Genomic DNA, 27,666 nt, shown 5'->3' with positions numbered 1-27,666 from the left:
ATCTGACCTAATTAAAACCGGTAGTGGGTCTACTCTGGATGCGGGGGGATAAGTGGAACAGCTGTGGAGGGAGTATCCACACCTTGGCATGCCACAGATATACTATCTACAATAATGCCTAACAGACTAGTATATGGGCCATGGGAACTGATTCAAGGACCTAAATCCTTCAAATAGTAAATACAAATGAGGTGCTGCCAGTGTTCCAACCCATAATCTGCAGAAGTAGCCATAGAGGGCAGCCATGAACAGCCCATAGTTGTAGGGAAAGGATTTAATTCCCACAACCCTTATGAAAACTCCCACTCACAGCCTCATACTTGGACTTTGTGCTGGGAGAAGGGTTGAATCTCGCCCAAAGGCGTTTGTGATTTATAGCACACAAGTATGAAACCATGAAATCAACATGAAAACCGACAGTTTTGTGCAAATCTACGGCTTGTAGAAATTAACAACTCTGGGCAACAGTCAAAGTTGAAGTCAGAAAAGAAATCATCCTTAAATATTATATAATTGGAATCTAAACAAATAGTTCATATCATCTACATGTTTTATCCATAAATATATAAATAAACCCACATTTCTTAATAAAAGTTAAAAACATATATCAAAACTTCTGTTTCTAGCATCCCCTCCCTTATCCAAAACCACTTTTATCTTAATACTTTTTGGCAAACTGTGCATATTCTGTTGCATAACATTTCTAATTTGTAATCTCTCCCACCTTTATCTCTAAGAATTGTTCCAAGACGACTGGCAATGGCAGCACATGTGCAAAAGCCCCCTTTTTATTTAGTCCAGAAGGGAAGCTTACTTAAAAAAGATGTATTATCAGATAATAGATCCTTTTCCCAAAGGGGAAAGAGGGGACAGGTATTTTCAAGCACTGAAATCATTACAATGATTTTTTTAATTAAAAGAAAAGGATGTACCAACAAGTCATTTACTTTGCTAATTTTCTTTTAATTACAAATGGGCAATTTCACTATAATATGGATGCAGCTTTCCAGATTTTACACAAAAATAATGTAGATTTGGCTCTCAGAATGATTAAAATGGTGTGTAGCGACCCCAACCCATAAAGCCAAGCAGCAAAATGTACAGTTTGACTAGTCACTTTAAAGCATGAAACAAAACTTGTCTACATGTAGATGCAGCAAAAGATGTGTCAAAAGGTATTGCCATCTATGTTAAGGCCCGACCAAATTCACAGTCCATTTTTGTAAATAATCATAAGGAAACAGGACACATGTGCTAGGAATATTAGTCAGAACCAGAAAAAATTGTAATGTGCATAAAAATTTTATATATCTACCCCACCCATCATGACAGTTGTCTTCTTAGATGGTAAGCATGATAGGATAGGGTCAACAACTTAATGTATGCCTCAGAGTGACACAATCATTTAGGAACAAATTTTAGGTCCTCTGATTTCAAACTCAGTTGTGAGTGCTCAGTAGTCCTGAAAAACAGCCCATAAAGAGTTAGAGGAGTTTCTTATAGGACTTGTGGGTGGACACATGAGAGCTAAGATGGAGATTCCTGCACTGATAGAATCTTTGCAGAAAATTTTTATAACAAATTACAAGTAAGCAGTAAGGTATGAGAGAGTGAATTTGTATAACACCACACCTTATGTTCTGTGCAACACACAAGCTAAAAATGCAAATCATCCATTGCAAAGTTTCTCAAAATAGCAATCACCTCCTTAAGAAACAGTTTATTTCCCCATCTCCCATCCCCTCAGATGAATTACTATAAACTTCATGCAATACATCGTGGTTACTGAATTAGAATACAGTTAATTACCATGATTACCTTGAATTCAGTACATTGGACTAATCAAACCCCCATTCCCTTACAAAAAGTGCAATGACATTTTTATCTAAGTCTGAACCTCAGATTTACATTTTACATCCAAGATGGCACCTTCCACACCCAATACACCTTTAAACAACATGCTGGGGCTTTTGCTCAATACCTGCCTCTCAGAAAAGAGTGCCGCCTACTAAATCATTAGCACTACTTCCAGCAATACCTGGGTTTCCCTTAGATTTCTCCTTTCCAAGTAGTATTGACCTGGCTTGACCCATTTAGCTTGTGAGATTTGATGAGAGTCCAAAGTAGCACAGCTGAGGTCATAAAATAAACATATGCAATTGTTGGAGGATAATCACATAGAAACTGAATCACTTCCCAAGTCAGTTTTGAGTATATTTCTACATTTTTTGGATGCAAAACTCATTCAGAAAATAATTCTGACTGAAGTGTTGGTAGGCCCAAGAAAAATATTATGTAATTATAGAATCATAGAATCCTAGGATTGGAAGGGACCTCAAGAGGTCATCTAGTCCAGTCCCCTTCACTCAGGACTAGGTATTATCTAGACCATCCCTGACAGGTGTTTGTCTAACCTGCTCTTAAAAAACTCCAATGTAGGAGATTCCACAGTTTACTAGGTATCTGCAAATTGATTGCTTAATTATTTACTCCACTATTTTTCCGTTTACTGAAGTTAAACTGATTGGTCTATAATTCCCTGGATTGTCCTTATTTCCCTTCTTATAGATTGGTACTACATTTGCCATTTTCCAGTCCTCTGAAATCTCACCCGTCTTCCATGACTTTTCGAAGATAATCGCTAATGGCTCCGATATCTCCTCAGTCAGTTCCTTGAGCTCCTGATGTATTTCATCAATCACTGGTGACTTGAAGACATCTAACTTGTCTATGCAATTTTTAACTTGTTCTTTCCCTATTTTAGCCTCTGATCCTACCTCATTTCCATTGGCATTCATTAAGTTAGATGTCCAATTGCAACTAAATTAAACTAAATTCACAATGTATGTTTCCAAAAATTCAGTTTGTATTCACTTAAATGCAAATAGATGTATTAGTAACTAATGTTATGATATAGGTTTATCATCTTATATGTATGGTTCCATATTAACATGGAAAAACCCTCTTAGGAGTTCTTTCCTTCCAAATAGCACTTTTCAAATCTCAGAGACCTTTCACCTATACATCACTAGAGCTGATATCAACAAGACATGACAGACTATCCAACAGTTATGATTACTAATGAATACCTTGGTACAGCACAGAATACCATCTTATTTTAAATATTAAAATTAAAATTCCTCTCCTTGCAGCTTTAAGGAAATCTTTAAACTACACTACTGGAATTAAGAGGGTAGCAGCAGAGGCCCTGCTCCCCCACTAGCAAGATCACCAAGTACTGTCCACATAAAATACCAAAATGAGATGCTATTTATTCAGTATTTTGAGCAGATTTTTATTTATTGTATGCTCTGCATATAATGACATCACTTGATTGTCATCCCTCTTCTCTCTGACAGACTTAGATCACCAGTGAAATAGTTAATGTTAACATGTAAATCAGCAATAGGCTGGAGAGTTTACACCCCATCCTTAAATAAATGGGCAGCAATTCATCAGAATTTTATTGCACCACCTGTAAGTACCCAGCACAGTCCAGAGAAGCAAATGATCCTTCTAGTAAAATGAATTCCACAAGCTCATACTTGAAGAATCCCAGTATCTCTGCTTTTGGTAATCCCAAGAATGTGCAATTCTGAGGCTCCCATACCATCAAGCCCACACTCTGAGTCTTACAACTCAACTTGAGTGTCTCTCGTTAGTCAAGTGATATTTAATCAGTGTTCTTGTTTTTCAACATGCTATTGATACAACCTGCTTACAAAAAACTCAAATTTCATCTAATGAAGCTGACCAATACGAGATTGATGGCTTCGACTGATATGCCACGCTGCACACCAGAAGCACAGCTACACCACATATGTACCTTGCCTTCATTCATGATCCAAAACAGCTCCATTCTTCTAGATGGAATCACAACTATTCAGCTGGCATATGTTGGGTCAGCTCAATACACAGCAACCTACATCCAACATCATGCCAAGCCTTGTACAACTTTCCACAAAGCCAGCATAGACTATCACTGATTCATATTGGTCTTCAGCTTCCAATCATCATGAGCACAAAGAAGAAGTGGTGGAACCTGCACAAAGCCAGCTAGGAGAAATATAGGGAAGCACTGGAACAGAGCATTGTAACGATAATGCCCCACCACCTCCTGATAGAGCAGGCTTACAGGTGTTTCTGTAGAACCATCTACAAAGCAGCCATCTGAGCCATTCCATGCGGATATCTCCCTGTGTACATCCCCTGCCTTGAAGAGGAGTGTGCCACTCTACTCAAGCAGTACGAGTCAACCAGTGACCCGGACGTGGCCGACCACTTAATCGAAGCTTTGAGCTTTACTCACCAAGCCAGATGGGAGCAAAAGACCAAGAACATGGACTTTATTTGTTCAGCTGGAAATGCTGGAGTTTACTTTGTCACCTTGGAGTAGCCCAACAAACACGGACACCAAGTGGATCATCTGTGAGTGCTAACCAAGTAGCCAGTCACCTGCTTTGCATGGGAAAGACACCCCTGGAAAAAGAAGTGAAGAATCAAATCCAGAGCGAGGGGAGGGTCTTCCACAGGCAGCAGAAATCCAGAGCTTGCCCTGAACCTTTCACAGTTCCAGAGCTGGACAGAGTTCTATGCAACATCAAGTCTGGCACCACTGCCAGCTATGACAACATCCTTCCAGAGTTCCTAGGTCCATGTACCTGCTATTGGCTCACTCAATTCTTCACCAATGCAGGAAGACTACTGAAAATCTGGCACATGTCAAAAGTCATCAGCCTCCCAAAATCTGGTAGATACCCAAACCAGGCATCAAGCTATTGCCCGATACTGCTGCTTTCTGTGTGTCTCAAGGTTCTAGAGTGCCTAATTTTACAGCAAATAACACAGTGGAGAACATTCTGAATGTTGAACAAGCATGCTTCTGACAAGGTTGAAGCACTTGCAACCAAATACTTTCACATTAATCAAAACCAGTTTTCAAAGAAATCTGAATACAGGCACTATTTTCCTTGACTTCACTGCAGCATATAATATGGTTTGGTGCACAGGTCTACTTGTTAAAATTTCAAGAATCCTCCCACTATGGGTTATTGATGCCATCGAACTGCTACTCTGAAACAGACTGTTCAGAGTGCACGTGGGTGAGAAAACAGATGAAATTTGGTTTGGAAAAAACAGATGAACGAGTTACCCCAGGGGTCTGTTCTAGCCCCAACCTTGTTCAATCTATACATCAATGACCTGTCACCAACCCGGTCATGGAAGTTCATCTATGCAGAAGATATCTGCTGCATCCAACTTTCTCTGAGCTGGAGAAGACTGAGTGACGATGCTGCAAAGCTGGCCATCTACTGCAAGACACCTTCAGCCTAGTACTAGCAAGACAGTCTCTAGCACATTACATCTCCATCATGCCAATGCTAAGAGGGAAATAAACAGCATAATGAATGGCCACAGGCTGAAGCATGAAGCATATCCAGTTTACTTAGGCGTGACCTTCAACTGAACACTGACATACAAAAGCCACCTGAGCAAGAGAGCAGCAAAGGTCAAGACACACAACAACCTTCTCAGCAAACTGGCAGATTCTTCCTGGGGAATGGATGCTCCAATCCTAAGGACTCAGCCCTTGCCATCTAGTACTCAATAGCAGAATACTGTGTGCCAGGATGGAGTCAGTCGACACACACCAAACTTGTTGATGTGCCACTCATCTCAACTATGCACATCATCACAGGAACTCTGTCCAACTCATCTTCCATGGCTTCCAGTTCTGAGCTACATTGCTCCCCCCTTACATCAGGAGGGAGACTGCAGCTGGCAAGCTGCTTGTGAAGGTACATGCTAACCCATGCTTTCCCTTGTTCATGACCTTTTTAGTCCATCTTTCATCATACCCACTGTGGTCGAGGCTGTCATGCCAGGACATTACAGCGGAGCTCCTGTGGCAGGAAGACTGGTGCTTATCATCAACCACCAATCAATTCCTCATCACAAACTCTACTATTCGCCCACCTGGCTTTGACCTGTCCCGTCGTCAGTGGGCCCTTTTTAACCAATTCCAGACTGGGCAAGGCCTCCGTGCAGCCAACCAGCACCACTGGGGCTTTCAAAACAAAACAAGCTATAGCTGTGGTGCAGATCAAACAATAATACACATTGTTGAGGACTGCCTGCTCACTAAATTCAGCAATGGTCTCCACGAGCTCCAGTTGGCCACTACAGATGCTATTGCTTAGCTCAACAAATATGCAAACACTAAATACTTAAATAAATACAGGCAGTTCACACCACTCCCAGAGCTACCCTTTCAGGCTGTGTGCTGATTCAAGCAAACATCACTGCACCAGTTTCCAAACTGATATGTATCTTTACAGCCACAGGGCAGTATTGATTATATTTGAAAATCAATAGTCAGGCCCCAAATCATGAAATTGGCTTAAATATTATGAGCTTTTAAAAATAAGCAGTTTTGGGTCTTTGCTTCCTGCTTTTTTAGCCTTTGGGTTTATATTTTCAAGCTTTTCTGTGCAATCATGAGGGCTAGAATATTCCTTCTTTTTAAACAGAGGCTGTGCTTCTTATTAAAGAACACGATCCAGGAGCTGGGGCTTTAAAAAAAAAACCCTAAATATTGCAAAATTCATTTAAAAAAATCATGAGTTGGCAATACATAGAGCACACCGCTATAATTCAGTAGATTCCGGACTCATTCATTGTGGAATATATATGCTGTATATTAAATGAGATCCGAGTCAACAAAGCAAGTTTTCAAGAAAGTGATCTATAAGCATACAAGTATAATTTCACTAAACTCAACAGATTTACACCAAGGATGGACTTCGTCCTCTTTCTCTCACACTTTTTAAGGAATTCTTCTGCAAAACTATCTGGGCCAAGGCTTGGGATGTTTTTGTTTGTTTTGTTTGAGATTTGAAATAATGGCCTTATCTACTTCTTCTTTGCAATTTCTGACTCAACTTCTCACTTCTTTATCCTGCAAAGGAGGTTTCATAATTTCACAAGTATTCATGCATTGTAATACTTTGTAGTGCTTTGTAATACTTTTCCTAATTTTATTTTTAAAAATAGAGCATTTTTCAGAAAAAAAAATATTTTAACTTTTAAACTCATCAGAAAGGGTATATCTTGCTGAGGCCTGACTTCTTCTGGCATAAGAACATAAGAATGGCCATACTGGGTCAGGCCAAAGGGCCATCCAGCCCACAATCTTGAGCAGTTTAGTATCATCTGCAGACTTTGCCACCTCACTGTTTACCCCTTTCTCCAGATCATTTAGGAATAAGTTGAATAGGATTGGTCCCAGGACTGACCCTTGGGGAACACCACTAGTTACCCCTCTCCATTCTGAAAATTTACCATTTATTCCTACCCTTTGTTCCCTATCTTTTAACCAGTTCTCAACCCATGAAAGGATCTTCCCTCTTATCCCAGGACAACTTAATTTACGTAAGAGCCTTTGGTGAGGGACCTTGTCAAAGGCTTTCTGGAAATCTAAGTACACTATGTCCACTGGATCCCCCTTGTCCACATGTTTGTTGATCCCCTCAAAGAACTCTAATAGATTAGTAAGACAAGATTCCCCTTTACAGAAACCATGTTGACTTTTGCGCAACAATTTACGTTCTTCTATGTGTCTGACAATTTTATTCTTTACTATTATTTCAACTAATTTCCCCGGTACAGACAGAGTTACCAGTCTGTAATAGCCAGGATCACCTCTAGAGCTCTTCTTAAATATTGGCATTATTAGCTATCTTCCAGCCGTTGGGTACAGTGGCTGATTTAAAGGACAGGTTACAAACCATAGTTAATAGCTCCGCAATTTCACATTTGAGTTCTTTCAGAATTCTTGGGTGAATGCCATCTGGTTCTGATGACTTGCTACTGTTAAGTTTCTCAATTAATTCCCAAACCTCCTCTAGTGACACTTCAATCTGTGACAATTCCTCAGATTTGTCACCTGCAAAAGACAGCTCAGGTTTGGGAATCTCCCTAACATCCTCAGCCGTGAAGAGTGAAGCAAAGAATTAATTTAGTTTCTCTGCGATGACTTTATCATCTTTAAGAGCTCCTTTTGTATCTCGATCATCATGGGGCCCCACCAGTTGTTTAGCAGGCTTTCTGCTTCTGATGTACTTAATAAACATTTTGTTATTACCTTTTGAGTTTTTGGCTAGCTGTTCTTCAAACTCTTTTTTGGCTTTTCTTATTACATTTTTACATTTAATTTGGCAGTGTTTATGCTCCTTCCTATTTACCTCACTAGGATTTGACTTCCACTTTTTAAAAGATGCCTTTTTATCTCTCATTGCTTCTTTTACATGGTTGTTAAGCCATGGTGGCTCTTTTTTAGTTCTTTTACTATGTTTTTTAATTTGGGGTATACATTTAAGTTGAGCCTCTATTATGATGTCTTTGAAAAGTGTCCATGCAGCTTGCAGCGATTTCTCTAGTCACTGTACCTTTTAATTTCTGTTTAACTAACCTCCTCATTTTTGCATAGTTCCCCTTTCTGAAATTAAATGTCACAGTGTTGGGCTGTTGAGGTGTTCTTCCCACCACGAGAATGTTAAATGTTATTATATTATGGTCACTATTTCCAAGCAGTCCTGTTATAGTTACCTCTTGGACCAGATCCTGCACTCCACTCAGGACGAGATCGAGAGTTGCCTCTTCCCTTGTGGGTTCCTGTACCAGCTGCTCCAAGAAGCGGTCATTTAAAGTATCGAGAAATTTTGTCTCTGCATTTCGTCCTGAGGTGACATGTACGCAGTCACTATGGGGATAATTTAAATCTCCCACTATTACTGAGTTCTTTATTTTGATAGCCTCTCTAATCTCCCTTAGCATTTCATCATCACTATCATTGTCCTGGTCAGGTGGTCGATAATGGATCCCTACTGTTATATTTTTATTAGAGCATGGAATTACTATCCACGTCAAAGCAATTATCAACCGAGCCTTAGAATCACCAACCAAATATGGCCAAATAAATAAATAAACAAACCAGTATAGCAAAGGTAAAGAAATTGTCAGAATTTGAGTGATTATATGATCTACTGAAGTCTGTGAGGGAGACAAAGGAATTATTCATGTATAGTTGGGTTACTTATGTAATCCTTTTCCCATCTTGACGCACCAACACTCGGGTTTTAGCAAAATATTTAATTGAGAGAGAAACATTCAGAGATGACTATGGTTCAAAATGTTTTGTTCTAAATCAAATTTCCTAAATTTTGCATCTTTATGTTAATTCAACAGATGCTGTGCCATCTAGCTTTTAAAAGGTACATTCCCTATCATTATGTCACATCAAAAGCTTTGCTAGGTACAAAACAATGTATTTTCCTTCATTTAAAAAGGTGCATTTGAGTCGCAGCAGAGACTAGTGTACCACTTCAATACCAGAGCCCAAGAAACAAAACAAAAAACAAAATGTCCCAGTCTTTTATATATTAACTAGATCTTTCTTGTTGCACTCTTGTCAGACAAGTTAAACATTTTAAACACCATCACCTGCCAATTTTGATTCCTTTAAAAAAAAAAAGTATCCTGTGGTTACAGAAAGGCAATCCAGGCAATCTCTTTCATGACTGTTCAGATACTACACAGTGGCATTTGACTTTAAACAGTGTTTTGATTATACAAATACGCCAGTTTCAAGCTGTACAGATTTACTATCCTGTTTTCTTACATTCTCTGACTCCTCCATTTCAATGTAATCCATATGGTGCATACAGATAACAGCACATGTAACTGATCAAATGTAATTTGCAGCTATGACCATTTGGATATTCTTGCAGGAGTACCTATATAAAGTCCATTGGTTCCTGTGTTTTATAGAAGGCACTGAAGCTCAAGTCTCCGTCTTACAGTATCTTCCTAGCATTGCTCATGGTTTTCTGTGAGGAAACCCGCTTCCCAAACAGACTGAGTGGGTCTGCTTTCTGTTTAGATTTGACATTTCCATTGATGTCCCACCTAGACTACTTCTACTGATGACAAATCTGATAGTCTGTTTAAAGATGTTTAAAACACAAATAAATGATAAGTTAAAGGAAACAAAGCAAAGCTGTGTGAACCTGTGACCTCTCAGTAAGGGATCCAATTCCCACCCCTGCTCCTGCCCCTCCCATCAATGTTTTACTTGTTTAACAAAATTACACAGAGGGACTAGGAGAACCATGTGAGAATGTGACAGGATATTTAAGTTTACCCTTTTAAATGAACCAGCCTCCAGAGAATCCTGTAGCTTTTTTTCCCCACTTAGTCAGCAAAGGTTTTATAAAGAAGGGATCTTAAAGATTTGTTTGATTTTGCTATGTCTTGTTTGTTCTGGGGCTCTCTGAGAGCAGAGCTCCCAGAGGAGGAGGAGATCTGTGCACTCCATTTCATACTTCCATTCCCTCCAAGGTCCTAAGGATATTCACATTTATTTTATAGTCCTACTGCTGCTCTGTCAACCATGTGCAAGTCTTTGTCAAATGGACCGTGAATTGTACTGAGCTTCTCTTTCCCCTTGTCTCTAAATTGTTGCAGCATTCTGTCTTCTACCCTTCCCCAGAGCAGAAAAGAAACGATCGTTTTCCTCTAAATCCCTATTAAAAAAACATCTTTCTAAGCGGTTCAATGGATAACTGAATAGTGCAGTGTAACTGTAAAACTGCTAAAGCTGGCAGGGAAAGCTGTGTTTTCCAATTACATGAAAATAGGTTAGGTTTTCAACCCATTGATCAGACTCATGGATGTAGACTCTACCTTACCCTTAGGGGAAAGTCAGTTTGATCTAGAAAAAGTCTGCTTAACCCTTAAACAGCCAGTTACTCCTATTGCTGCTATTAGGCACTGCTACAGCTGATTCAAATAATCACAGTAAGCAATAAGAACTAAGTACTGTATTCCACAATTTAAAAGGTCTGAAGTACTGACCCTGGGGCCAACTTCAAGTAGGATAGCTGACAGCATGTAATTTCACTTTAAGGAAGCAAGATAATCCGAGAAGAGGCTCAGGACTGAACCCCTAGAGTCTGGCTAAATACATGATTTTAGAAAAACTGTCATTCATGTTTATTTGATTACTAAATGTTTTATTTAAGCAACTTCATTCAGTTTGTTCTGAGACATCAGTTTATAGAGCCTAAGCAGTCAAAATGGCTGGATACAAAATAACTGTACACAGTTTTCAGGGTTCCTGTATTCTGAGCCCTAAATAAGTTTAAAATTAGAAAAAGATTTTAACAATCTAAGCCATAAATATTTCAGGCTAATTATATCTCTCCCACATACTAATTATAAATCAATCAGAAAAACCTGCAATACATATTATAAGTAAAAATTTTAATTTATACAACCTCCAAAGGGATCTTAACTTTTTAATCATTATAGTAAAATAACAGATAGAAATTCTATAATCTAATGAAGATACGTGTATTATTCTTCTTGGCATGTTAATGTCTTTCAGTCTTATAAAGTTTTAATATTCTAAGTAGGACTGTTACCATCAGAAGTTACAGTCAGTATGTAATAAGCCAATCGGATTTTCTATTTCCCACATGGCTTGCTGTCATAAAATTATTGAACTAATTGCTACTCACTATAAGGGTCTCAGAAGCGGGCAGCCTTACTTTGGAGTATGACCCATAAATGTGTATGAAGAGCTGGAGTAATCTGTGGCTACTTGCACATAAAACTGCTGAGCAGGATTTGAAATACTTTAGTTGTATGAGGCAATGAGGGTTGAGAAAGGACTACAGGTCAACCCACCCTTCTTCTAGTAAGGGCTAATTTATTTAGATGCCATTGAAATCATTGGAAAAACTACCATTGATTTCAAGAGGAAACTGGATCAGGCCCTTAATCGCCAAGAAAAATGTTTCAAAATATCATTATCATTACTGTAGATTTTGTTTTCTTCAACTTTGATTATAATATGGATCCTTGTGGACTACTTTTGAAGAGTTTCTCTACAGTAAGTCAATCCAATAGTATTTTCCTCCTACTAGGATAGAACTCCACGCATGCTTGGTGAGGCACCCTTGAAAGCAGCACTGTGATTGATAGTGTGGCTGCAAAGATAGCTGGCAGCACACTTCCACTCTCTCTCAGTATGTTTGTTCCTGACAGCACAAATACATCCCATCCCTCAGCTGTAGCTTTGGAAGGATAAGGCAAGCCAACCCTTTCCCCACCTAACTGTTTTCTCTTTGCGGGGGGCCCAGGGAGAATAAAAAAAAATCAATAAAATTAAAATACAGAAAATAACCCTCCCACCTTCACTAATGCTCAGTCCTACAGTGGTACCTAAAATATTTGCCTCTACACAAATGAAAATTAGATACACTCCTTTGTAGTGACTGTTGGAAAGGGGCTTGTGCTAGGGTGTAGGAGATGAACTGGTCATGCTAAAAGCTGCAGTGCAGCTCCTTCTGGGAGCTCGCTGAACATGCATTGACTTCGATGGTAGCAGCGGACAGGGCTAACAGCAGACAACTATCAGTCAGTTTCTTTGTACTAAATCCATACAAGTCTCTTCTCAAGCATGCATGATTTAACTGTAGTAAGTAAACCACCTATTATAACTTGATTTATATTAACAATTAAAATAAAACATTATAAGTGTTCAGGAATGTTCAGTTCATTGTTCCATTTCAAATGCTGAGTCTAAACAGAAGCAAGAAGTAGGCACAATTCATAAAGGGCCTGATTCTGCAACCAATTAACTGTGTAGCATTCATATGAGTAGTCCCATTGACATCAATAAGGATGCTTATGTGAGGAACTACTATTCAGGCTAAGAGATGAATAATTGAGCCTTAAGTATACAAATGGAAAACTCTTTGGCGTAATCCTCCCTTAACATGAGTGCTGTTTCCCACAACACACTCAAAGAAACCCCTGCTTAAACTTCAAAGCAATCTGAATTTTCTCAAGTTTTCGAAAGTAAACAGTCAGACAATGTATATGGCTGTCACTGTTGATTAGGTGAACTCTGAGGTTCTACAGAGGACATTGCTACTATTTCAGGCCCTGGACAGCCCAGATATTTTTCAGTTCCTTCTGGGTTTTCACTCTGGCTAACAACTATCCCTCAGGGCACGTTTTCTTAATAGGATATGCAGCTCAATGAAGTTAGCCACTTTCAGTCTGAATTTGATCTGCAAGGGTCTAATTCAACTCCCATTGACAACATTTAGCATTTTTTCAGCGTACTATATACACTATATATGCACAGTTTACATACTTTTGAAGTTACTTTGTAAGGTGATATTGGATCTTCACAGAAAGTGCAGGTGTTGGTTGCTTAAGAGAGTTTTAAAGTGGGAGACAAGGTGACATTTTAAATGCCAACACTGAAAAGAAGACAGAGAACATTTCAAAAGTTGTACAGAGGATCTTTAATAATTGTGAGTTAGGTGGCTGGACTGTCCTCAACACTCATAAGGCTCAATCTGACTCCCCTTGGAGTCAAGGTTTAAAATTTACAAAAGAGCCTATGTGAGTGACTTTCAATTGGAGTTAGGTGCCTAACTGGCTTAGGTACTTTAGTAAATCCCACTAGGTGCCCATCTGCATCTTTAGGCATCTAAATATCTTTGTAAAACTTGGCCTTTAGGCACCTAGAAATCTAAGTCTGCTTGAAAGTCATTAGAATTTAGATACCTATGTGCCTATATCAATTTTGAAAATAGGATTTAGGCTCCTAAGTCACATATGCACTTTTACAAATTTTACTCAAGGCCTTTTTTGTACTTTCTATGATGATTCTGTATCTTTTCTAGCTATTCATTTCTAGAAACCATAAATTAAGCAACTTCAAAAGTATCATGTAAACTGTGTAGATATTGTATACGTTAGAGATGAAAAAAGCTAAATCAGCAAGAAAAAAGCAAGCTGTTAAAAGTCCACTTTATAGTGTGACAATGGCTTATGAACATTTATAGGACATGTACCAAAGCACTTGAGGATGATGCACTGTAATAGCATGTCCAAACACCACAATGGGTCTGAAAGGATTAAAGAACAATATTGGGCCCTCGTAGCCCTGCCCCTCCAATCATGGGAGCATGCTCCAACTGGACAAGAAGCTTAAAAAGGGAGCAAAGGGAAACAATCCCATAGTTGTGATCCCCATTCCAGACGATGTTGTGGTATCCTCTCAGACTGAGGATACCTCTCCGGGGGAGAGAACTCCAGCTATTAGGAAGAGACGGGTATTAGTAATGGGCAATTCGATCATTAGAAACATAGATAGCTGGGTTTATGATGACCAGGAGAACCGCATAGTGACTTGCCTGCCTGGTGCAAAGGCTGCGGATCTCTCGAGACATCTAGATAGACTTATGTGCTGGGGAGGAGTTGGTGGTTGTGGTACATGTAGGTACCAATGACATAGGGAAAGATAGGAGAGAGGTCCTGCAGGCCAAATTTAAGCTGCTAGGTAAGAGATTGAAGTCCAGGACCTCCATGGTAGCACTCTCTGAGATGCTCCCAGTTCCATGTGCAGGGCCAGTTAGTCAGGCAGAACTGCAGAGTCCCAATGAGTGGATGAGACAATGGTGTAGGGAGGAGGGGTTTAGATTTATTAGGATCTGGGGAAACTTTTGGGAAAGGGGGAGCCTATACAGGAAGGATGAACTCCACCTAAACCAAAATGGAACCAGATTGCTGGCACTTAACATTAAAAAGGTCATAGAGCAGTTTTTAAATGAAGGGCTGGGGGAAAGCTGTCAGGTGCAGAGGAGCACATGGTTCAGACATCCCTTAGGGGAGGATCTATTAATAGAGAATCTCTATGTCCTAGTGAGGACAAGAGGATGGAAAATGATAAAATACAGGTAGGGTCTGTAACAGTCAAATGAAAAAGAGTCCCATTCAATTACATCGTGTAATGGCAGACAGCTAAAAGGAGACAAGTTTTTTAAGTGCTTATATACCAATGCTGGAAGTCTAAATAATAAAATGGGTGAACTAGAGTGCCTCATATTAAATGAGGATATTGATCTAATAAGCATCACAGAAATTTGTGGAATGAGAATAATCAATAGGATACAGTAATACCAGGGTACAAAATATATCGAAAGGACAGAACAGGTCGTGCTGGTGCGGGAGTGGCATTATATGTGAAAGAAAGTGTAGAATCAAATGAAGTAAAAATCATAAATGAATCAAACTGTACCATAGAATCTCTATGGATAGAAATTCCATGCTCTAATAATAAGAATATAGCAGTAGGGATATATTACTGACCATCTGACCAGGATGGTGATAGTGACTGTGAAATGCTCAGGAAGAGTAGAGAGGCTATTAAAATAAAAAACTCAATAATAATAATAATGGGGGGATTCATTTATCCCCATGTTGACTGGGTACATGTCACCTCAGGACGGGATGCAGAGATAAAGTTTCTTGACACCTTAAATGACTGCTTCTTGGAGCAACTTGTCCTGGAACCCACCAAAGGTGAGGAAATTCTTGATTAGTCCTAAGTGGAGCACAGGATCTGGTCCAAGAGGTGAATATAGCTGGACCGCTTGGTAATAGTGACCATAAAATAATTAAATTGAATATCCCTATGGCAGGAAAACACACCACAGTGGCCCAACATTGTAGCATTTAATTTCAGAAAGGGGAACTACACAAAAATAAGGAGGTTAGTTAAACGGAAATTAAAGGGTACAGTACCAAAAGCGAAATCTCTGCAAGCTACGTGGAAACTTTTTAAAGACACCATAATAGAGGCTCAACTTAAATGTATACCCCCAAATTAAAAAACATAATAAGAGAACCAAAAAAGAGCCACCATGCCTAAACAACAAAGTAAAAGCAGCAGTGAGAGGCAAAAAGGTATCCTTTAAAAAGTGGAAGTTAAATCCTAGTGAGGTAAATAGAAAGGAGCATAAACACTGGCTAATGAAATATAAAAATACAATTAGGAAGGCCAAAAAACAGAACTCAAGGAACAGTTAGCCAAAAACTCAAAAAGTAACAGCAAAATTTTTTTAAGTACGTCAGAAGCAGGAAGTTAGGAAGCCTGCTAAACAACCAGTGGGGCCACTGGATGATCGAGGTGCTAAAGGAGCACTCAATGACAATAAGGCCATTGCGGAGAAACTCAATGAATTCTTTGCATTGGTCTTCACGGCTGAGGATCTGAGGGAGATTCCCAAACCTGAGCCATTCTTTTTAGGTGACAGATCTGAAGAGCTGTCCCAGACTGAGGTGTCATTAAAGGAGGTTTTGGAACAAATTGATAAACAGTAATAAGTCATCAGGACCAGATGGTATTCACACAAGCATTCTGAAGGAACTCAAATGTGAAATTGCTGAACTACTTACTATAGTCTGTAACTCATCATTTAGATTAGCTTCTGTACCAAATGACTGGAGAATAGCTAATGTGATGCCAATTTTTAAAAGGGGCTCCAGTGGTGATCCCGGCAATTACAGGCCTGACTTCAGTACTGAGCAAACTGGTTGAAACTATAGTAAAGAACAAAATTGTCAGTCACATAGATGAACACAATTTCTTGGTGAAGAGTCAACATGGTTTTTATAAAGGGAAATCATGCCTCACCAATCTACTAGAATTCTTTGAGGGGGTCAACAAGCATGTGGACAAGCGGGATCCAGTGAATATAGTGTACTTAGATTTCAGAAAGCCTTTGACAAGGTCCCTCCCCAAAGGCTCTTAAGCAAAGTAAGCTGTCATGGGATAAGAGGGAAGGTCTTCCTATGGATTGATAACTGGTTAACAGATAGGAAACACAGGGTAGGAATAAATGATCAGTTTTCAGACTGGAGAGAGGTAAATTCTGATGTCTCCCAGGGGTCAGTACTGGCCCAGTCCTAATCAACATATTCATATTCATAAATGATCTGGAAAAAGGGTTGAACAGTGAGGTGGCAAAATTTACAGATGATACAAAATTACTCAAGGTAGTTAAGTCCCAGGCAGACTGTGAAGAGCTACAAAAGGATCTCTCCTATTAGCCAGGATGGGCAAGAATGGTGTCCCTAGCCTTTGTTTGCCAGAAGCTGGGAATGAGTGACAGGGGATGGATCACTTGATGATTACCTGTTCTGTTCATTCCCTCTGGGGCACCTGACATGGCCACTGTCAGAAAACCAGATACTGGGCTAGATGGACCCTTGGTCTGACCCAGCAGGGCCATTCTTATGTTCTTATGAGTGCCTCAGCTCAGTAGGGAGGAGGAAGGGAGAACTACGCTGAAGGCTCCTGAATAAGGGTGTAAGGAATAGGTCTTCATGTTCAGCCTGGTTGGGGCTGAAGGTTTAGTTGTTTTTTCTTTTGCTATCTTATACTGGACTTGGAGCCGAGGGGCACAAAAGATGGTAGGAAGTGACCTAGGAGGGTAACTCCGAGGGCACTCCAAGGTGCTGGACCCTGATTGGCTCTCACAGGGCCCTGGGTTGGAGCCCAGTGAAGTGGGAGGGCTGGGCTCCCATACCAATTGCCCCTGCTGCAGGAGGTGCATGTGCCACATTCCCACCCCACTCACCTTTCTGGTAAGGAGAGGGCAAGGACATTGAGAACACAAAGTGAAACAAAGTCAATACAAGGGTGAAGAATTGGACTGAAAAGCTGTCCTGCTGAAGGGCGAGGCTGTCTACTGGATGTGCTACCCACTAGACCACCTGGCCCTCTGACAGCCCTGTTGTATGCACATGCACACACAACTCAGACTAAAATAAAGGCCAACACTAACAAAGCATTCCAACATCCCAACAGGTTATGGACAGTGAAGTGAAACCCTAGATGTCTGTCCTCTCAACATTCCTCAAACTTACTGAAACAGTGAAAGCTCAGAATTGAGATTGAGCCGTCAGGAAGGCTCTTGTCCCCCCTCCCAAACAACTGCTGCTCAGTGCAGTAGGGAGCAAAAAAAAACATGGACAAGCAGCAGTGGAGCTGGAGCACTGCAGAGGGAAAGATGAGACACTTCCCAGTCCCTTGAATGCTCCTCCTTTCCCCTGCCAAAAAATAAATCACACACAAAAACAAACAGTATAATCAGGGCCAAAGGGAGGAAAAAGACCTACACTAATTAACATGCCATCTTCTTCCAAGGGCTGTAGGAAGTAATGTTTCTTGAAGCAACCAGCATTAACTCCCATGACATGCACCATGACTCTCCCTCATGAGGGATCATGGAGATGGACCTAAAGACAATGTGGTAGTCAGGATGTAATAGTTAATAAGGGGTATTTAAATGTAAATAGTACTCATATTTTGCACTTATTCAGTAACTTGAACCCAAGATAAAGTATGCATTAAGCCACACAAACACTATTGGGAGTAGGTATTAATCCCAACACTACAGTGTAGAAGTTAGTCTCCAAATTTAGCACCAATAACTTTTCAAAGGGCAATTCAATATTCTATGACTTTTCATAGTATAACATTTACCAGCTTTTGCAGAGTTTCCCTCGCTAAAGAATCACAGTGCCCAAAATGCCAGACTTATACAAACACACACACACACACACACACACACACACACACAGAGTGATAACGTTTCAGACATAAGCTACATTTGGATTTTAAAATTAAACATATTAAGAGTGAAGAATTAAGTGTTATTGCTCTTATTCAAGATAACTTAAAATTTCACCAAGATTAGCAGATAAAAATGATCATATCCATCATCTAATTCTATTCTCCAACATGGCCTGCCTAACTCAGCAACCACACCCAGCACAGAGATGCCTGGGAGCCAGGAAGCAGGCTGGCCAACAGGAGGCATAGGGGTAGCAGTTCTGGGGTAGTACAAGAGCCAGTCTTGGCTCTGGGGAGGAATGGACATTGAATCCAGGAAGAGAAAAGAAGGGTGTGAAGGTGAGCAATGTTGTGTAGGGGAATCCAGTCTGCACACATCATCGTCTTTGTGCATATATCTGGGCTCTCCATAGTGCTGTACCTGGTATGCAAGACCACCCACAGCCATTATTCACATTACGCACAAAGTATATCACAGGCAGGGGCATGTCTGCCTGGAGGTGGGGGCAAAAGGGGCAGTTTGCCCCAGACCCTCTGAGAGGGCCCCAAAACTAAGTGGCATTTCAACCTACCAAACTGGGTCACAACACCGCTCACTGAAATTTGGCCCAGTGACCCTTCATCACACTGGTGGGGATCCAGGCCAAACCTGAGTGGCACCATGCTAAGTTAAAGTGACAGTGATTCAGTTGTGCGTACCATGTGAAAAATGTCTGGAGGCACCTCTGTGCCAGACCTCATAGTGCCCAAATGCAAAACCCATTTCTTCAACTTAACTTTTTCTCATTAGCCCATCACAAACATACACATAATCAACCTGATCTACTTAAATGCACAAATAATTATTTAAAAATATCTCCAACATTACAACTTTTTCCTGCAGAAAGAGTGAGAGTTTATGTAACACATTTAGTTTTGTTACTCTAATTTACTGGAAGATAGATAAAACGGTGCAGTGGGCCACATAAGTAAGAAAGATAGGTAATTTAGAAAGAGGACTGGAAAAAAGCTAATGTATCACTTTTCTTTTTTTTCTTTTTCTTTTTCTTTTTTTTTTTTTGAAAGAGTAAAAAAAGAATGTCTCAGGTAACTATAGACCAATTAGCTAAATTTCAATCCTGGGCAAATTCATTGCATTGAATGCAATCAGAAAATAATTAAAAGATTATAGTAATATAATTACTACCAGTCAACATGGTTTTATGAAAAACAGGTTTTGTCAAATAAACTCAAATAAACCGTTTTCTGATGAGATTACAAGAGTGACATAATATATTTCAACTTCTGAAAGGCTTTGACTTAGTATAACACAGTGTTCCAGTAAAAAATAGCACTATACAAAATGTAGCATATATTAAATGGATTAAAAACTGGCTAATTGATAGAACTGAAAAAGTAATTGTTAATGGGAAATCATCATCAAATGATAGTGTTTCTAGTGGTGTCCTGTTCATGCACAATAATATTCAATGTCCTTATCATTATGCTTTCTTCTTAAAAATCATTCGCAGGGGAAAGACTAGATGGAAGTTGAAGATGGACAAATTTAGAATGGAAATAAAGCAACATTTTTAATGGTGAAGGTATTTATCATTAGAACAATTTACCAAGGGTTTTGGTGGATTTTTCATCACTTAAACTCTTTAAATCAAGATTGGATGTCTTCCTAAAAGAGATGCTCTAGTTCAACCAGATGTTATGGGTTTGATGCAGGAAACCTCACTGGGTGAAATCCTATAGCCTGTGGTATGTAGGAGATCAGCCTACTCTCCGTGATAACAATGGTCCCTTTCTGGCCTTCACATCTATGAATATGTAAATAATAACTCTTGGTGTACCTGGAAGCAGCACCTGGGAAGCCACTGCCAGGGTGTGAGGCAGAACTATTAATGTGTATTGAGATCCAAGGTGTTCATCTAGTCCCCTCTCCCATCTCCACACCCCCATGCACTCCTATCTAATTCTCCCTATTCATGTCTCCCCCCCAACCCTTCAAGAGATTGACACTGATTTTTCAGGGGGAGTATGGGAAAGGCCATCCAGCCCAGCTGCGACTGCTCCCCCTTACACTTATGCTCCTCTCTTGCATCCAGTCCCTCATTCATGCCTCACCCCATAACCTCCTTTGGAGGTATTAATCCTTCTCAACTGTAATACCAATGGGATGGACCTACTCAGGCCTGTCAAACTATGGCTGTCCTCTGCTGAGACACTGGAGATTCACTAGAAAGAGAAACTACCACGGGAGCAGAGGGGACGGTGGAAGGAAGCTTCAGTACCAGAGGGAGGGAGCAGAGGCTGAGAAAGGAAATTGGTAAGTGGTGTGTAGATGGGGTGTTAAGTGACTTAACTACTCATCGCCTTGCTTTTTATGATTTGTATTAGTAGGATATGCATTCTAGCAACTTTCACTCAAAGTTCACAAGGGTTTTGTGGGAAGAATATATATACACATACTAAAAAGGAAGGAACTTCAAGTTACATTGTCTCTAAAATTAGTTTTTACCAAACCAGAAGGAAAATACAGAATGCATTATAACTGAAATAGCTTTATAATGAAATACTTGTAGAGTCAAATTTCACTGTAATTTACATGTTAAAACAGAAAGTGAAGTTTAAAATATCTTGACTATTTTTGGTGAGGAAAGCATGAAGGCATAGGAGGGAAATAGCAATCCTTATGCTGTATTATGCAAATGAAAGGATTCTTGGAAAACGAACAATGATTCACATGTGTAATAGGGGACAAATGGTGACTGAACAGAGAACTGCATTTTTAAGCCAACTTGTTATTACCATGTTGTGCAAATTTTAACAATGAGCCTGATTTAGCAACACTTACAGGAGGAAGCTTTGCTTACCTGAGTAGTCTCATTGCAAACCATGGAGCTACTTAGGTAAGGATTACTCACATGAATAAAGTTTTCAAGATCACATACTGTTTACTGAAGACCTAGGGCTTTCTACACTACCCACTAGATCGGCGGGGAGCGATCGATCCAGTGGGGGTCAATTTATTGCGTCTAGTATAGACGTGATAAATCAACCCTGAGCGCTCTCCCGTTAACTCTGGTACTCCACCAGAATGAGAAGCGCAAGCGGAGTCGATTGGAGAGAGTCCGCTGTCGACTTACCACAGTGAAGACATCGCAGTAAGTAGATCTAAGTACGTCGACTCATAGGCGCAGACTTCCCCTCTTTCCCATGGGTGCTCAACCCCCCTCTAACCACGGCCCGACCCCCACTCCACCCCTTCCATGAGGCCCCGCCAATGCATTGACTTCAGCTACACTATTCATGTAGCTGAAGTTGCACATCTTAGATCGACCCCATGTGGTAGTGTAGACAAGACCCTAGAAAAAGGATTGACAATTCAGCAGCATTTATCTGAACAAGCACATGATCTGAGTGCTTGCATGCTTCGTCTATGCATACATTCAACGATAAACTGAAACACCTGTGAAAAGTCCAGTTAGTATGAATACTATTGCTCCTAAATCAAAAGCATTTTCAGAGTATAAAAAGCCTACTGATGGCTTTCAGATCACCATCAATTGACTTTGAGAATGTTCCTCCCCAATTAATTCCGCTTCTGTACTTCAGAAAATCTGACAAAATATCATTAATTAGATTCCAACCACTTAGAACTGTGTGAAACTTGGCAGTTTTACTCTGCAGAAGTGCATGCAACTATTTTATTTGGTATCAATCCAAATAAATTCCCCCATCAGTTTCAGTTTGAGTTTTGTGTTTGAACAAATCCAAACAAGCAAAGTAAAATGCAGTCATATTCTCTACATTTCACATGGTTTCACAACATGACAATGCAAAAACTGCTAATTGTGCATGAAAAGTTGGCAAACCTCAGAGAGTCTATCGTGGATCTGGTTTGATAGGTAACTTTGGAATGAATCCAACGAGTTTTGTATAGCTGTGCTATAGTTGCATGGATTGACAGCCATCAAGCCACAAAAACAGGCAGTTTCGATATTGCTGACTCACTTCATCAGCATCTCTGTTTTTATTCCACATTTTGTAAAGTGATGCAGGCGTGTACATTTATGATGCTCTATAAAGGCCCTATAATGAGAATAATAATTGCTTTTGTTTTAAATCCGGCCAGGGTTTTACATCATCCCAGCTGCCTGAAGTCCCTCCACCCTCCCCTAGGTATCCTGGGATTCCAGTTCATCGGAAGCACCACTGCTGTTGTCAATGGGCCTGGTTCTGATCTCACATTGGTGTAAATTAGGAGGTCACTAAATTCACATCATATAAAAACAATGTCACTGAGAGGAGAATCAGGTCCAATGTCTCTAAAATGAAACTCACCACAATGGTTTGATTGTGTTAACATTTCTACTGCACACATATTCATTATGTATTTTTATGGACAGAAATAAGGAAAGAAGAGGGTGCATTCCTAGTAATGCCAGGTATGGGGATGAGGACAGAGGGGCATAAGAAGGCGAATGGGACAAGGAAAAGACAAAGAGGAATGAGAATACAAGATATGGAGTATCAGTATAAATATAAGGATGTAGAAGAGGATGGGATTAGAGATGGGGAAGAACAAGATAGGGAAGAGGAGGCCAGGGATGAGATTGAAAAGTAGGTTTATGGATGCCACTGGAGGAAGGAGGATGGGCGAGCATGGAGGATGGGGATAAATTTTGAAATAGATTAAGGAACAGGCTAGGATTAAGGAGAGGGATGAGCAGGAGATGGAGAAAGAAGAGTATAAGGAGACGAATAAGATTAGGAAACAGGGGGAATGGGATTGGGAAGTAGAACAGACACAGAGATGGGATGATCAGGACAAAGATATGGATAGGACTGGATGGAATGTGTGGAGGGGACTGGGATTAGGGATGAGGTGACGAATAGAGTGGAATTCAGCAGGTTAGGGATGGAATGTGAGAGAAGGCTGTAGGAGCAGGATGGGAATAGGAAGGAGGATGAGACAGTGATGGGACTGGAATGGGAATGTGGCTGTTACTGCCTGCATGCAGGGCCTGCCTTACCAATCCAACGCAGGTACTGAAAGAAGCGAAGGAGCCTGGGTAACGAAGCACAGTGCCACTGTAGTAACAGGCTCTCTCAGGCTGAGAATGGACAGCACCTGCGGGGCTTTTCCCCTCACCCCTGAGCCGCTCCTCCACTGCAAAGCCAGGTGCCAAGAAGCGGCTGTCCCTCTTGAGCAACAGGTAGAGCTCCCGGGCAAAGGCCGGGATCCTCAGCAACACCTCATCCCCATCCTCTGACGGTGGTGGCGGTGGTGGGGAAGGTGGCGGCGGTAACTGAGAAGCAGCGCCAGATCCCTGAGGATGGGGAGACCAATGATAGAATTCCTGAGACTCGTATTCATCCTCCGCATCCTCCTCCTCTGCTACCTCCCCAGCTGGCTGTGGTTGTCTGTCTACTGGGGAGGAGACCGAGCGGACCTCGCGGGAGCTGCCTGCCACCTGGCTAGGTGTAGCAGGAGCACTGGTGCTGCTACTGCTGCTGTTTCCACAGCTGGGATCAGTACTGCAGCTGCCTCCACCACCACTGCCTCCAGCAGGCTCCTGCTGGCCTCTGCTCCACAGTGCTGGGAAGATGATCTCCCACTCCTCAGAGTCTCCTGATGCATGCAGACCTGCAGGAAAGCCAGACAAATAACAGCATATGCCACAAAACAGTGCTGCACATGCCACAGCATACCACTCATGCCAGTGAACACACATATATGCCAATATCCCCTGACTACACCCAGTGCTCCTAACCAACAAATGCATCACACAAAGCACTCCCTTGTCCCATTCCCCCTCACCCCAATGTACCTCCCCCACAATATGTTTACTTGCAGTATATTAGTCAGCCACTAGATGTCTCTGTGCTGTTTACGAGTTCTAGACAGGAACTGTGGTCCCTGGTAAACACTGGAGATAAGCTGGAACCCGAACTGTGTGGAAACTATTGTTTGTGTCTGTAGTTGCTCTCTTTAATAAACACCTCCTATATAAAACTAGAGCTGGACAAAAAAAAATGGCATTTAGAAATAAGTGTCAAAAGTTCCATGAAAATTTTATCCTGTTTTTCAGCCAACATAGAACTGGTCAACAAATTTGCTATTTCAATGAAACAAATGGGAGAAAAATGTCATGAACATTTTGACATGTATTTGATGAGCTCTGTTTAAGACTGACTGTGATTCTATATATCATTACAACACACCACAGCCAAATGCATATGCTTACAACACATGTGCATGCACACATACATGCAACAATAAAACCTCCATCATTATCAAAGAATATTAATGATTTATTATTTTATGATTAATGATTTTATTATTAGTGATATGTGTATATGATATATAAATTATCACAATGCATGAAATACTCAACACAACAACATATTCAGCTGAATCTGTGGGTATGTTATGTGTGTACACATATACATTCTAGTCAGGGGTTCTCACAACAAATTTTTTGTTGGCCTCGACATGCAACCACCAACTCTTGCTGGTGGCTGCACTGACAGTATTTCTTGAAATACTTAATTAACTTTATGAAAAACAAATATATATGCATATGCACATATCCAAATCATTATAATTTATTGACTCTTTTTGCAGACTCAATAATAAAAATAATGTACAGTTGTCTCTCTTTTTTATAGGACCTAAACAGAATAGAAACACAAATAACGTGCGCTGCAGGTTCTTGTCTTTTTTGCTGTTGCTTCTTTTCCTTTTTTTGGTTGCTTTTTTAAAAAGACTTGCAAGCTATAAGTCTGCTGCTGTGAAAAGTGATATTAACAAACATACAAATATCACTTTTCACAGCAGCAGCAGACTTACTCAGTCCTGGCAAGCCAGGGGACAAATTAAGCCTTGGATGGGGAGATCAGTAGGGGGGAAGTAGGGAACGGGGTGGGGGGAATGCATGATGGGCCAGCGGAGGCAGCGGGGGACCAGGGGCAATGGGGGCTGAGCTCTGCAGACAGGCATTGGAGCCCTGTGGCCAGAGCCTGCTGCCTGCCACCCCAGGGCTGGAGCCCCAACCCTACATCCCCAGGAAGGTGGGGAACTCACTAGCTCCTCCTCTTCCAGCATGTGTGGCTCCAGAGGGGTTCAGGGTCCAATCCCTACTGGTGGCCCTCAGGGACTGACCACTGCTTTGCCCCTCCCTCACCCCCTCTCCATCACTCTTCAGGGGGATGTAGCTGCAAGAAAAAGCCACTGGTGGCCGCATGCGGCCACAGTGGCCACATTTGAGAAATGCTTAAGATTTCTTAAGATATACTTAACCTTGCCTCACCGCAGGGGGATGGACTAGATAACTTCTTGAGGTCCTTTCCAGCCCTACATGTCTATGATTCTATGAATCTCTCTATGTGTGGATATTTTATATTACATATTTATATATAGTTATTCATAAATTGTAGATAGATACACTATGAATAATGTTCTACTCATAATGGGTATATACACATATTATGAATACGAGTATACACACAGATAAATATTATGAATACTATGTAATACACACACATACTATAACCATTGTATACGTGGGAAATCACTCTGTGCCATATGATCATCTATACATATGTTATTGATATATATGTTACCAGATCCTGCATACAATACTGATTAGTTGCAAAGTAACATGTACAGGTTGGCTACAAATAAGAAAAGAAAGCAACAGTAACATGCTGGACCACTGATTTTCCCCTTCTATTAATCCCATGCTATGGAAAGTACAGAAATGAGCGCCAAAGAAAGGGATAATTTTACCTGAAATGATCCCATTTGATAGGAAACACAGCTGATAAAAAACGCAGCAAATGTGGCTCAGTCGCATCCCCGTTTTCTTCTCCATCCACTTCACTGTCCCAAACACACCGAGGGAGCAGCCTATTCACACTCTTTATTTATTCCTGTTTATTAGCTTCTGTTGCTGCTGCCTGTCCTGAATGGGTTGTGCCCTGAACTGCCCCAGTTCTTTGTATGGTTGTGGGTTGCAAGTCGCTGCCTCTTCACAGGGTTTATGTCCGACTTTGTGGGAGGCAGGGAAGAAGGGAGGGGGGAGAAGTGGAGCGGTATTAAAATTTGCAGCAGCTCCCTGGTGGATTATCTGATGAGTCTATTGTCTGATTTACAGGAGGCAGCCGGAGGAGAAGGGAGAGCCGGAGTCCGGCAGAGTGAAACCACCTCAAAGCCCGCAGAGAAGCAGAGGCCAGTTGGAGAGTCGCGAGGGTGCCCTAGAAAGGAGAGGCAGCAGCACACGCAGAAGCAGAGAAGGAGGAAGAGAGTTATCCGTGCGCAGAGCGTGTCACCCTGCACAGCTGTAAGGGGGGATAGCGGTGGACAAGCGGCGAGAAGGCGAGAGCAGTAAAGGCAGCACCCGGAGGAGAGAGGCAGCGTGTGCCCCGGCTCTGGTCACCGCGCTCTGCGACCAGGCGGCTGCGAGCTCTCCCTGGTGGGGGGGCGGCGGATTAAGTGGAAGGGGGGGATCCCCCAAACTCCTGCAGCTTGCTCCCGATTGGTTGCTCCGGCCAGCACTATTTGCATGCCCCCAAGCCAGAGGTACAGCAGGCAGGTATAACCCCGGCCTCCCGCTGCTGCTCCAGTGTGAACAGCCGGGGGAGGGGGGGGGGGTGCTGCTGCTGAGCCTGGGCACAATGCTGCAATCCAAGCGATTTTCCAAACGCCTTTGAGTTGCGTTTCAGTGTTAAGGCAAGGAGCGGGAAGATAATGCAATTAGTCACGGGATTCTCCAGGGCTTCCACACACAGCCTGTGCCTCAGCCCAGCCCCCCTTCTCCCTGCTGCCCGTCACACACCCACACAGGACCGTGCATACTCCTCCTATACCCACACATCCTAGTCTAGTCACACAACCTTCTAACACAAGACACACGTAGTCTATATATCGACACACCCCAGAACACCCTCACTATACATTTTATACACACACACAAACACACACCCCACATTGTAAACAAACACAAATTATACCCTGTCTAGGACAACACAAGCACACTATACACACAGAGTAATACACATCATGTCCTATACACACAACCCCTATGTGAACACACACACACACACACACACAGAAAAACTCACACCACATCCTATACTTACAAAGTAACATGCACAAACACACTCGACTA

General features: G+C 41.2%; 1 protein-coding gene across 1 annotated transcript in view; it reads right to left on the bottom strand.

Annotated features, from left to right (window-relative positions):
- ADAMTS19 (ADAM metallopeptidase with thrombospondin type 1 motif 19) overlaps nucleotides 1-27,317 on the bottom strand; it is a 274,632-nt gene extending 247,315 nt beyond the window's left edge. Inside the window, exons 1-2 of the mRNA XM_048851712.2 lie at nucleotides 26,286-27,317; nucleotides 23,527-24,140 (exon numbers count right to left, since the gene is read on the bottom strand). Coding sequence (XP_048707669.2) covers nucleotides 23,527-24,140; nucleotides 26,286-26,370 — 699 coding nt within the window. The 5' untranslated portion in view covers nucleotides 26,371-27,317. The remainder of the gene's footprint in view (nucleotides 1-23,526; nucleotides 24,141-26,285) is intronic.
- Between the last annotated feature and the right edge of the window lie 349 nt (nucleotides 27,318-27,666).

The sequence above is a fragment of the Caretta caretta genome, chromosome 5, assembly GCF_965140235.1.
Source record: "Caretta caretta isolate rCarCar2 chromosome 5, rCarCar1.hap1, whole genome shotgun sequence".
NCBI lineage: Eukaryota > Metazoa > Chordata > Testudines > Cheloniidae > Caretta > Caretta caretta.
This window is presented reverse-complemented; position numbering and strand designations above follow the sequence as displayed.